Source organism: Barbatula barbatula (assembly GCF_947034865.1).
Source record: "Barbatula barbatula genome assembly, chromosome: 25".
Taxonomy (NCBI): domain Eukaryota; kingdom Metazoa; phylum Chordata; class Actinopteri; order Cypriniformes; family Nemacheilidae; genus Barbatula; species Barbatula barbatula.
This window is the reverse complement of record NC_136788.1, coordinates 13,555,707-13,568,138: the sequence shown is the minus strand read 5'-3', so window position 1 is coordinate 13,568,138 and position 12,432 is coordinate 13,555,707. Positions and strand designations below refer to the sequence as shown.

General features: G+C 37.6%; 1 protein-coding gene across 1 annotated transcript in view; it reads left to right on the top strand.

Moving 5' to 3' along the window:
* The window catches only part of ntrk3a (neurotrophic tyrosine kinase, receptor, type 3a), a gene marked incomplete at its 5' end in the record, with an annotated part of 111,933 nt that overhangs the window by 77,643 nt on the left and 21,858 nt on the right, over window positions 1-12,432 (top strand). The window contains one exon of the mRNA XM_079450925.1: window positions 2,067-2,255. Within this exon, the coding sequence (XP_079307051.1) occupies window positions 2,067-2,255 (189 nt within the window). The remainder of the gene's footprint in view (window positions 1-2,066; window positions 2,256-12,432) is intronic.

The window sequence follows — 12,432 nt, the reverse complement described above, 5'->3', positions numbered from 1 at the left end:
CGTGCCACCGTGTATAATAGGATTCTGAAAGTTCCATTTGATATGGTTTATGTATTCATTTTTCAAGCGTATTTACAGCAGCGTCTGACCTTGCGTATCTCTAACAATAACCTGAAGATATTAAAAAGGAATTTTAAGCAGGAATGTTGCTTTTACAGTAAGCTTAATATACAATAACGCCAGAACCATAACCGAGCTAATCAAAATAACTTTTGATATTGAGCAGGGGGAGAATGTATGAAACCAAATGGTATATATGTATGTTACTTGTTATCCTTCATTGTTAATAACAGAGATTTGCTTCTTAAATTTGATTTGGTGAGTATCTGACTGTTTCATTCGTGTTAGTATAACTTTACGTAGTTACAAAAACATTTAATTGTCCTTTCGGGCTTTTAGATTGACCCTGGCTTTCCAATTAAGTAAAAGAAAAGCATTTTAACAACCCAGTTACCTGAAGGGGTCATTTGACAGCTAGCTGAGCATCGTCTCCTGTCTTAACGGCTTAAGCTAATTAAGACCTTTTCCCAAGATTTTGGCTTAAATGTGTCACAGCAGGCCGCGGTTATTGTATCAAAATATCCTCTATTTTTAGGCATGGAAACGACTATGCCCGCACATTTCATTTGGATTCTGCTTGTTTTTATGCTTGTGATATTCAAGATCTTTTATTTGGAGGTTAAGCGAAGCAATTCTGAATTTCCCTAGACGATAAGTCATCAACATCTGGTCTTTATAGACTGTTTAGAGACTGGCCCGAAATTATCTTATGGTCTTGTGTGTTTGGTTATCATATAACAATTCCTTTTGTTTTTAAATTATATTGATATTAACTTGAATATTTTACTGTGCATTAATTGTATTAAATTACATTGAAACTACTCAACAGCTTAAGGTTTTTTGCGGAGGTCTACTGGAAGTTAAGTTTGGGACACATAACGTATGTTTGTGTTGTTGCCACTGAAACCTCGATAGATTAAATATATAAGATATTCCTGTCTGAATTTGATTCTGTAACTCACAGTATGGCCCTATATTAGGTTTGACTTGTATAATTTGTTTATCTTTAATGTGTACATCTTATTTATACAGTTTATGTTCTTCGCATCTTTATTTTATCAAGCCCCCTCCCGTGACACCTGTCAAAAGAGATGCAGATAAATGTTTTATTCTCTGTGAGGAAGAGGCATATATCAATTTTTAAAGCTCTCGTGCTTTTTGCTCACACTCAAGTAGTTGTGCTTATTTTCAACCTTTTTCCTGTCATTTGACCTCTTTCACTCTAATGTCAGCTTCTGATTCACTTTTTGGCCTTGTGTCAAGATGTCTGACCTCATGAACTTTAATGGCCTCATAAATTTTCCTAAGAGACTGTTAAGGTCAAACTGATTGTCACATTCAAAGTCTTTGAATGACAGCTTTAGCAGCCCTGCGTTGCTTTTATTCATTCTTAGGATCCTGTATAGAGAGACCGGGGCTAGTTGTCACAACATTTGTGCACGTTTTTTCCTGGTTGCTTTGAAACTTTTAACAGTTCAATAGCTTTTCGACAGCAGCCAAGACTTTAATGCATACATTCATGAACTAATTTCTTCAGAAATAAAGTTAAAACTGTGACAAGTAGCCCCATTCTCCCACATTATATTGTATTTCCGGACCTGTGGTTTCAACAATCCGACGCTTGGAGTGAGTCATTTATTTATTACATCATCGCAGGCCCGGATCTGGACATGGGTGTACAGTATTTGAGCGTTGATATGACTACATGAACCAATCGTAGAGCTTTGGGGAAACGTAAGATGTCAGTGTTTATGATGGCCTGGGGCCACCACAGCTGAGACTTCTGGGTTGAGTCAGGCCAAGGCGACTTTCGTGCCCAAAACGACAGAAAAGTGCTTCAAGGGCAGTGGAGATCCGAGACATTTATTCTGTGAAATCTATCGTATTTGTATTTGGCTCTCAGACTTGTTATGCTGCATTTGTTTTCTGTTAAAACAAAACATGTCATTGTGTAGCAAAGCATCTTACGTGCTTCCCCCTTTTTGACCATCTTTTCTTCTCTGCAGGACCGGTGGCTGTGATCAGTGGAGAAGAAGATTCCGCCAGCCCTCTTCACCATGTCAACCACGGTATCATAACCCCATGCACCCTGGACGCCGGGCCGGACGCCGTTGTGATTGGCATGACTCGTATCCCGGTAATCGAGAACCCACAGTACTTCCGGCACGGGCATAATTGCAACAAGCCCACCACTTGTGAGTACCAAACTGCCGCCGCTCGCCAACAGCCTCTCCCCAAATCTGACTTTGTCCCGTACAGCAGGTGGCAGACATTCCCAAGCTCTCCACTGCACCCTTGAGTCTTATTCGAGTCAGAACTGAATCAATTAAAGTCTGAAGATCACTGGTGTTTTAAAAGCCCACGATGGCTAACTGTACTTATTTCACATTTACTGTGATTTGTGGCATTTCTGTCCTTGCCTATATTTTTACAGTCTGCTTAGGAAGTGCATAAATCCTCTCGTTCGCAAGACGTTTTAGTGCGAATATTGTACAGTCATATTTTCGTGGCAAATTGAACGTTGGTTAAAATTCAGGTCAGCTGTAAATTCCCTCACGCGCCTTAGAGATCGAATTCGAGACAAAAGTATATGTATGCTTGAGAAAGAGAGGTAAACAGGGAGTGAAATATAGTCGATAGTTTTAAATGTACGAATTTGAGCCGGTCCTCGAAGGAGAACTTTTTTACTTATCCGAGTGTTGTTTCAAATCCATTTTTTTACATAGCAGATTTCCTCAACCAGGGTCCAAAATGTTAGAGAAAGGCTTGGGGTGCTATTAATAATGGTGATCTACAAATATGTGCAGAAAAAATATAGGCTTATTAAATTAGGGCTGTCAAACGGTTCATCACTTTTAATCACCCACAGAATAAAAGTCTGTGTTTACATAATTTATGTCTGTGTACTGTACATATTGATTTTGTATTTATAGACACATATTTAGGGAATATTTAACATGTATTTATTAATATTTACCAATTATTTAAATGATAACTTTGTATTAGTACCTAATCTACTATTGCTCTTTTATGACATGTCGCTTATTGCTCCCTGGACTCTTTGTAAGTCGCTTTGGATAAAAGCGTCTGCTAAATGACTAAATGTAAATTATATATAAATGTTTATACATTTTCATAATTTTCTTAAATATATACACAATTAATCGTTTGACAGCCCTACATTTTATGACATTTTATTGTCATAAAAATATAATTTTATATTTTTATACATTCATAACATAATATATTTTGAATACACGCATGTAAATAAACCCAGACAATTCAATACAATTGCCAGTATATTTAAACAAATATTGCAGGTGTGACACAATATTTTGTTTCTCAAACAAATTTTTATTTAATCTTTCTTAACTGCAGTGAAAAGACGCCACGGACTCTTATTCACATGGTAATTTTTATACAACTGCAAAACCTTTTCTTGTTTCCACCTTCAAGGGACAGAAGTCGGGATTTAGACTTTTAATCTTTTGGGGTTTCTATTGTCTTCCACATGGCCATGATCCGGACTAATCTGTGAATTTTACATTATTACAGGGCTGACACACTGTATTGTCGGTTCTATTCACTCTCCCTCTGTACTTCTGAGCTATTCCATGATTTGAAAATTGACCCAGTATTGAATTCTCAGCGGTGCACAGGACAAAACGGTGCTACCTTTTGTTTTCACAAAACATGTGCTTCTCCAAACTGGGAAATCCTTAACGGAGCTTTTTTAAATCATATCAATTTAGGAATACTATATTTGGAATACTGAAAGTCATTTAAGTATCTCCGGTCGCATTATACTGCATTGGTGCATCATTACTAAATAAATTTGAGGAAGAAAATTGCAATTATTCTGCTTCAAATTACCTCGAAGCAACCAAAGAAATACATTTTTAGTTCAAGAGGGAATGATGACGAGTTTGAACTCTCAAGGTTGTAAGCTTTATTTCCGTAACTTTCTTTTGTAACCAAAAAGCGACCTTTATTTTTTAGCTTGTGAATCCATCTGACTTTGATCTACAGTTCTACAGTCGACTCTTGTGATGTTTAGGTTGTGCCTTCAAACTAAATGTTTAAAAGACAAAGAGTATAGATTACACAATGTGAGCTATAACAAGCAATACGCACCATCTCTCTATCCTTATCTATCTTCTGTAAGGTTGTTTATGAACCTACCCGGAGCCCCTAATTGTTCACATTACATTGAACTCCGATACCCACCGAAAAAAATAGAGGGACACGAATGAAAAACGACAGAGCCTTAGGCAAACAAAGCCAATATCCGCTGCTCCATGAAGCAGATACACAATCAAACAGTGTCTGGTGGCTATGGAGAAGCACATGGACGGGTTGTAAAGCATCTTGATTTGTCATTTTGTACTCTGAGAGAAGATCATGGATGGAATGAAGTATCAGTAGTCATATGAGAGAAGATCATGGATGGAATGAAGTATCAGTAGTCATATATGAGGAACCAATGTAGTTGAAGTATGTATTGTTTTATTGGATTGTCACTGATTATGTTGCCTTACGGTAACCTAATGGTTAAAAATCTTGGTAACCTAAAAGTTCAGCCCAGCTAAAGTTCTTCTTATTTTGAGTAAATAGATTCCCAATCCAAGTTCTTGGACTGGACCAGTTTATGTTTCTGAACATAAGAGGTCCTATTTTCTTAAACCCCTGCTGAAAGAAAAACACTCCACCTGGTGCACAAGCACAACTTGGTTAGTGTGCGAAATCACATTAAGTATGCAAAAGCATAGATATGTATATAAAGATACACATACATATTCACAGGAGTTATGTGTTATGGACCGCATGAATCTTTAATGGCAAATCGAGTGATTTATAATCCTCCGGCTTGTGTTTGTGAGTGTGTACAGCAGGGTTTTGCGAACGTGCGCTAGCATGCTAATAGATTTATGGGACAGGTCTCTTTTATACATTTTTTATTTTCTCAGTACCGTTCGGTTTTACCCGCGAGGGCCTGAAATGAGGCGGAACCGAGAGTTTAGCATAAAAGAGTGACTAGCACAGGTGGGTCATTACCAATGAATGTCGCTTGTCAGGAATAAAGCTAGTGTACTCCTAAACATGTAAAGCGTGATCTTTGCCTTACATTTCTTCAAAGTAGAAGACAAAAATTTTCATAGCAAGTGTCTTAACAGGCACTTAGCAAAACCACCGACTTGTGTCTGCGTCTACTGTTGTTTGCCTCTACCGTTTCTTGATAAAGAAAATTGAACAAAATGATGTGATGGAGAATTTGAGTTGCATTGACGTTGATTGAATTGCTACGAAGTAGCAAATCACTCTGGACAGGTCTACATACATTGCTGTATCTAAAGACTAAAAGAGTACCTCATAGATTACGTATTTTGAAGGCCAACCCAGAAATTAGCACCGCAAGTGTCCCCCGAATTCTTCGAAAAGACTTTTGAAAGATCGCATAAACAAACTGACCGTGTTTTAGTTTAACGTCTTGTTTATCACAGAGATTATTTTAGGCATTTAACCAGAATTGCTAAATGCTAACTCACTTCAAAAATGCGTCCTCTCTATGAGACTGTATTTACATGGATCCAGCAAACACCAACACGTTTGTTTGATAAATTTTAATGGGAATTTAGGACGTTGGAGTATGTTGGTATCGGAAAGCGTCTGGATCGTTGTGAATTAGCCTTCGTGTATCTAAAGGCTGAGCTTTAATCTCTACACTCATTGGCCGATTTGCATTGTATAAACTCATGGGTTAAACTCATACGACAAAGACACCACTTGACCAGTTGTCAGGTCATCAGGTCTGCAAAATAATTATGATGGGTTATTGGCTACATGTTTAACATGCGGCTGTCCTTTACTTTAGGCCTCTTGCTGTATTGTACATTGTTGGATATAAACTCTATGAAACCGCTGAACCTTTCGTTCAATGGTCATCAATTACCAGAGTCTCTGTAATCATCTCTCTCCAGACTTGAACCCTGAACCTTCTGGCATTTTAGCAGTGAAATTGTTCCACCCCAATTACCTATAGAAGGACCCCGCAGAATTTCACACCACGTCTGAGAATATAAATTTCATTCAGGCACTGTAGACTATAAAGTCAATAAATAAGCGGCCAGCAGTTTCTGTCACATTGGCAACAAAGATTTCAACTGACCCAAGGCAGGCTTCATACAAGATGGTCAGAAATGGGTGTGCGAGGACCAAAACCACATCTTGAGTAAACCTTTAGCAGACCATCGGGAGCATTATTAGAATTACACATTCAAATACTTTTTAAATCTCTTTAAGTCTTTGTATTTTGTACGACAGAGAATTTCTTTCATTGTCTGTCTTTGTTCAATTCCACTTCCCTTGGTTTCTCAGCCTTATCTGTTTTGACAGAGTACCTTAATTTCAAATACCGAAAAGACAATCTCTGTTTTAGGGCGAGATTAGAGATGATGGAAGCTGAACAATTTTACGGACCATTTGCAGCAGTCATTTTACGGCATTCTGGTTAAAAGTAAAGTTCTGCATGGACTTGTTTTACGTTAACGGATTTCTTTTGTTATCTCTTCTGAATTGATTGCAGTTGAAGCTTTTTTTTGTTTCTTCTACTTATTTTAACTCTTGAATGTACATTATAAGTTTTAACACTTTACAGTAGTCTGGTTGCTCTTTATAAGGGCTTACAGATAGACATTTTAAGTAGGTCATATTATGGGCATTTAGTAAGTTACACTTTAAACCCATATGCTTAAAGTAAAGTATTACATAGTGTGAATTCAACTTTTTAAAATGTAATTTCTTAAAATGTACTTTGACTCCAAATATTTGTTCATTTTGGGTTTTTTAAACAGATTATTTTTAATAATTTAAAATGAAACTTAAATTATTTAAACACTAACTTTACAGTAACAATTTTTAATCAACTTTCTTGATCCATTTCAGTTGTTACTATTTATAAACCGAAGTTAAAAGCTGTTTGAAAGCTATACAGTTCATTTTTATAATTTCCAGATTTCATATAACATAATAGTAATTATAAAAATCTATTAAGATGTGTGAATAAAAATATTTAAAATAAATACTAGACTTCTATGACTTTATATGTGACAGTTTAATAGTGTTATACTTGAATATTTGCGGTGGAGGTGCCTAAATGGTAACTGTTGGCACTTTGTCTCCATGCAATCGTTTGTATTTCCATGTAAGAAGGGCCACAGTTATCGAGCTAAAACTCTGGCAAGATTCTCGTCGCCCAACTGGGCTTCATCTCCTTTCACTGAGATTCGCAACCTGTCAGCCAACCTCGTCCAACCTGTTGGAGAGAAGCTCAGGTCGGTAGTGGGACACTTTTCTCCAGCCATTTAGTCAAAACTATCAAGCAATAACTTGTTAAGAGCCGCCCTTAGCCCAGCAGGTGCAAAACCTGTACCGCTCTGATGTTTTCTACCAAAATAAGTGATATATACCAGAAAATCTTTTTTTGTTTTGACTTCTCTCTAAAGAAGTTCTGAATGTGTGGGCCTGCCCTCCTCACTTATCCATTAGAAAGTCCAGAAAGTATTTTGGTCCGAAATTGCCAAAGTGTCTGAATGGACCCAAACAGCACTCTTGAGAGTTTTCAGAAGCTTATTTACCGCAACCAAGTCCAATAAAAACCCATTGCACAAAGCCATGTTCTCATTTCCACTGCTTTTGTGCGCTGTTCACAAAAGACATGGCAAACTTAAAGCTCACTCACCTCTGGAGGCATTCGTCCTATAAATAATGCCGTGCCCCTTAAACATCTAATTGAAGAGGCAGAAGGCTCTCCGTTTTGGAAGCAGGTCTGTGTTGTTACAACGGAAATACCTTCATGATTTTTCACCCTAGCAGTGTTGCTGTGTGCCATGTGCATAAAGACAAGCTGGACAGGGTAAACAGGAAAAATATTGCTGAACAGTTTGTCTCCTGTAAGGAGGGCAGAAAAAGCAATTTTGGTTCTTTTAAATGAGAGGTAGTTGATCATATGTTCATTGGTCAGTTGCTTGTTGTTGATGGTTGCATTTATATATATATATATATGTTTATATTTTGTTCTTAATATATGTTGTTTGTATATCTGAAGTTTGTAACAACAACAAAAATCCCCCCTGGATTATTAAAGTATGTCTGATTCTGATCCTTTAGCAAGTCTACTGTTGTGTATTTTCACAACAGAGTTTTTACTTTTTTTCTGTGTGCTCCGAGTGTGTTTTTATACTTTTCTAGTATCACTCATTTAAATAGGAAGCTTTTTATATCTTGTATGCTATACCTTTTGTACCCTTCTACGCCCCTACCGGTCAGGATCGTTTTAGTGTTTTTTTTACAAACCAAGGTACAATAGAAGTTTCATAAAAGGGTTTATTGCATCGACTGCTTGTATAGAGAACAAAAACTGGCACTTTAAAACAAAATCATACTGCATAAAAGAACAAGTTAATCAACATAATAATTCAAATAAAAAAGTTTAATGTTTCTATATTTAATTAGTCATTTATTATTATTAAATAAACATTAGTGTTGTTTGTTTAATATTTAATTCTAAAGCGGTTAAAATGTGCATTTAAAATGATTTATTCATGTACATTTTACTGTTTTATTAATTTAGGTTTTACAGTTTAAATTTATAAATTACAAATGATTTTTCTATTCATTGTTTTATTTTAAAACATAAATAAAATAAACTATTCAAAATAAGTCTTAGTTTGTCCATTTAAACGTGATTTATTTATATTTGTATATATCTTTAATTTAAATGATTAAATAAATTCATTGATTTAAAAAATGGCTATATACCAGGAAAAACAACTAAGCAGTAACATCGTTGACCATTACGTAACTAGTTGGTTGATTTTGTAAGTTAAGGTAAAGTAAGTTCATTAAAAGTAGATCAATGTGTATTTATTTATTTATTTGTCGTTTTTTATGTTTGTATTTTTAGCCTTATTATTTCTGTATAGGAGCAAACTTCTGAAAAGCACCAGAGAAATAACACTGAATTGTTGGATAATGAGGTTGGCAAGTAAAGGGAGGCAAGTTAGTTAGTTTCATCCTTAATGTACTTATGAAAAGCATCACCAGAAGACTTCTCATTCTTTTTAAATCGCCGCACTTTATTAATACGTTTTTCTCTGACAGCCCACTCGACATAAAGAAGCAAAGGCAATCTAAAAGACTGATAACCTTCTCCACTGAACCATGGGGAGCTTTGGTTCACACACAAAACACGCTGTTTTACTCACACCTTGTGGTCGGCCCTCTCCCATAAGCTACAGGTGTAACCGCCGCAGGTAATTAATCCTTATTAGGGAGCGTTGAAGGGGGTGCGACGCTGGGCTGTTCTGCTGGCCTAATGACAGACACGTATATGTCTGAGGTCCTATTATTTTATCAGCTCATCCTCTGCCTCGTGGCGCTGTAGCGGTGAAGCGTTAATGAATCCGTATTTTTATCATCTGTCGGTTTGAATTAGATGATAGCTTTAGATTTCTTGCAGGACATTAACAAAGAGGCTGTTTGGTAATGGGAGAGAAAGGGGCAGGGAATGATGGAATATGAGTGCTGAAGGAACAGATTTCAAGCGTGGAAGGCTCTTTTATTTTAAGTCAGGGGTAATCATTCTGCATGATGTTTGCAGAGGACTCAAAGTTATCCTTTTAACCGGTTTGTTGTTTGAAAAGACAGGGCTGGAGTTATTGTAAGATTAAATAGTTTGAGGAATCTCGGTAACCAAACAACAGTGGCTCCCGTTGCCTTTCATTGTATAGATAGAAAACCACACTTCTCAAAAAGGCAGGAAGCCATAACAACATCCCACCCGGAGCCAAATACCAAATCATGAAAGCGAAAGGATAGAACGATTAGGGCCATCGCCGTCATCTAAGACGGCGTCGGGTTCTCTGTTTAAAAGCACCTCACTTCGGGGTAATTGATGGGACGCTACCTCCTCGCACCCTCCCCTATCCCGCCGGCGAGCGATAGATGCTCTCTGCTCTCAAATTATGAGCTAGAAATGAATTTTCCCCAGATGCAATCAATATCAAAAGATTGACTCGAATCCGAGCTCTAGCCCCCCATCTCCAGAAGTCATGCCCCCTTCCTCTCATCAAAGTATCTTAATCTCTTCCATTCAAGCGGATGCCATAACTTGAGACGTTTATGGGAACCGAGGGAATCTGAGGCTTTAACTGTGCGTTTACACCGCCAGCGACAAAGAGAGGTGATGTCATTCATTTCAATGGATAGCCGGTGACTTTCTGCGACACGGGAGACAGTAACCTTTGGCGACATTAAGGGGGCGTGTCTAGCGACACGACAAAGTTGAGATTTGCTAACGCCTTCTTACAACCTCGTAGCAAGAGACTAGCGACATCTAGCGACAGTGTCGCAGGTGGTGTGAGCTCACAGTAAAACATTGCATCTTAAAGTTGCATCAGTTTCTTAGGTGGCCAAAGTTATGAAGTTCAACATTATTCCAAAAGCTCTGATTCGCTCTTACACCCATATATGGATCTGTGTTACACCAAATTAAGCTTTTTTTAAAACATGGTGAAAAAAAAACATTTAAACACAAAGTCAGTTTCTCTAAACATGCTGAACCATCTCTGTTTGCTTAATTTTGTGTTTAAAACAGTCATATGACAAACAAGCGGCTAATGTAAGCACAGTTACTTGCGCCATGTTCTCTTCTGGGTCCCATGCCCTGTACCGCAGTAAATATGCAAATGTGTCCCTCCCAACTCATTAAAAACACTTTAATTGCAACACAGTGGCGTAACGGTCATTTGGCAACAATGTTTAACCTTCATCAGCTCTCTTAATCATATTTTCCTCATCCGTTCCTTCACAATATGCCGCATAATAAAATCATTAGTCCGGTGCCTCTGCAACCTAATGAATTAACCCAATCAACTTCTAAATAATGGGCCGGCTCTGAAAGCAAAGATGAGACTGACGTCAGTGCTTGACGCTGACCCCGTCCTCTGTCCACATCTAAAACACCTAAAGCAAAAGAGAGAATGGGACACGTGCTCCGTGGATTAGCCTTGTTTGGTACACAAATTGCTTTGTGTATAAATGTAGTTAAATTATCTGTGTTGACTTCTGGCCCGGTGTGTTTTCAATAGTAATGTATTCATTATTTGTGGAGACACGGTTTAAGCTTTTTCAGCTCTCGAGAGCTTGCCGGAAACAATCTATCGCGGTACACAAATGTACTTTCAGGTACAAGATAATTGAGAGCTCAGGGTCTGCCTGCACATGCGCACGTGCTCGTACGTGCACGAGTAACAGTGATGTAAGTAATGCATGTAAATCTGGCGGATTTAAGCAGTTTTTTTGTTTTTTGTTTATTTAAGCTGATTTAATTTAAACAGTACAGTCGTGTTGAAACTCCTTTGAGGCAGTATTAGAAATATCTTCCTCTCACAGGAGTTTATAAACAAAATTGGATTGCTAAAAACACTGTTGTTCAAAAAATTGCAATTGGGATTATAATGTTGTAGGGGTTTTGGAGAACTTGATACATTTATTCATTAGGCATGTGTCAAATAGGTTTAAGTTCGTTAAAGGGGCAGTTCACCCAAAAATGAAAGTGCCACTCACCATCAAGTTGTTTCAAATCTGTATATATTTCTTTGGTCTGATGAGCACAGTTAAAGATGTTTGGACGAATGCAAGTAACCAAACTCTTTTCGGTCACCAGGAAAAATTGCTTTATTCATGTCTTTGTTTTGTTTGAACACAGAAGATATTTTGAAGAATGCAGGACAGCAAACCGTTCTGGGGCACTTTTGACTGCCATTGGCATTTTTTCTACAATGGTCGTCAATGGTGGCCAAGAACTGTTTGGTTACAAGCATTCTTCCAAATATCAGAACAAAGAAATGTTTACAGTTATGAAACAACTCGAGGGTGTGTAAATAAACTTCCCTTTTTTAAATGCATTTATTACATGTCTTTCGTGAAATATTCATTTGACTTTTCGTTCCGTGCTTTCTGTGGTGGTTCATATAGGCTTGTAAGCATTTCTCTTGGACCTTCTCCTTGGACCAAAACAACTCGACCCCTTTTATCCAGTCACGACACCATTTCCATTTGTTTACCAACCAAACTTCAAGTTTTTTTGCTCATTCTGCCCATATTTGCCAGTGTCAGATGTTGCTTTCTCTGAAACTCTCCGGCAGCATCTTTCGCAGATGAAGCTGGTGTTTGTCGTGTGCTGTTTCATACAGTTGCCAGCTGTGTCTCCAGCTAGACTCTGATGTGCCCGCTTGCTGCTGTTCATTTGGGTCATCGACTGCTCTCTTTCTGTCCTGCTTTCTATTTCAAGACAGGAGCATGTGGAATGGT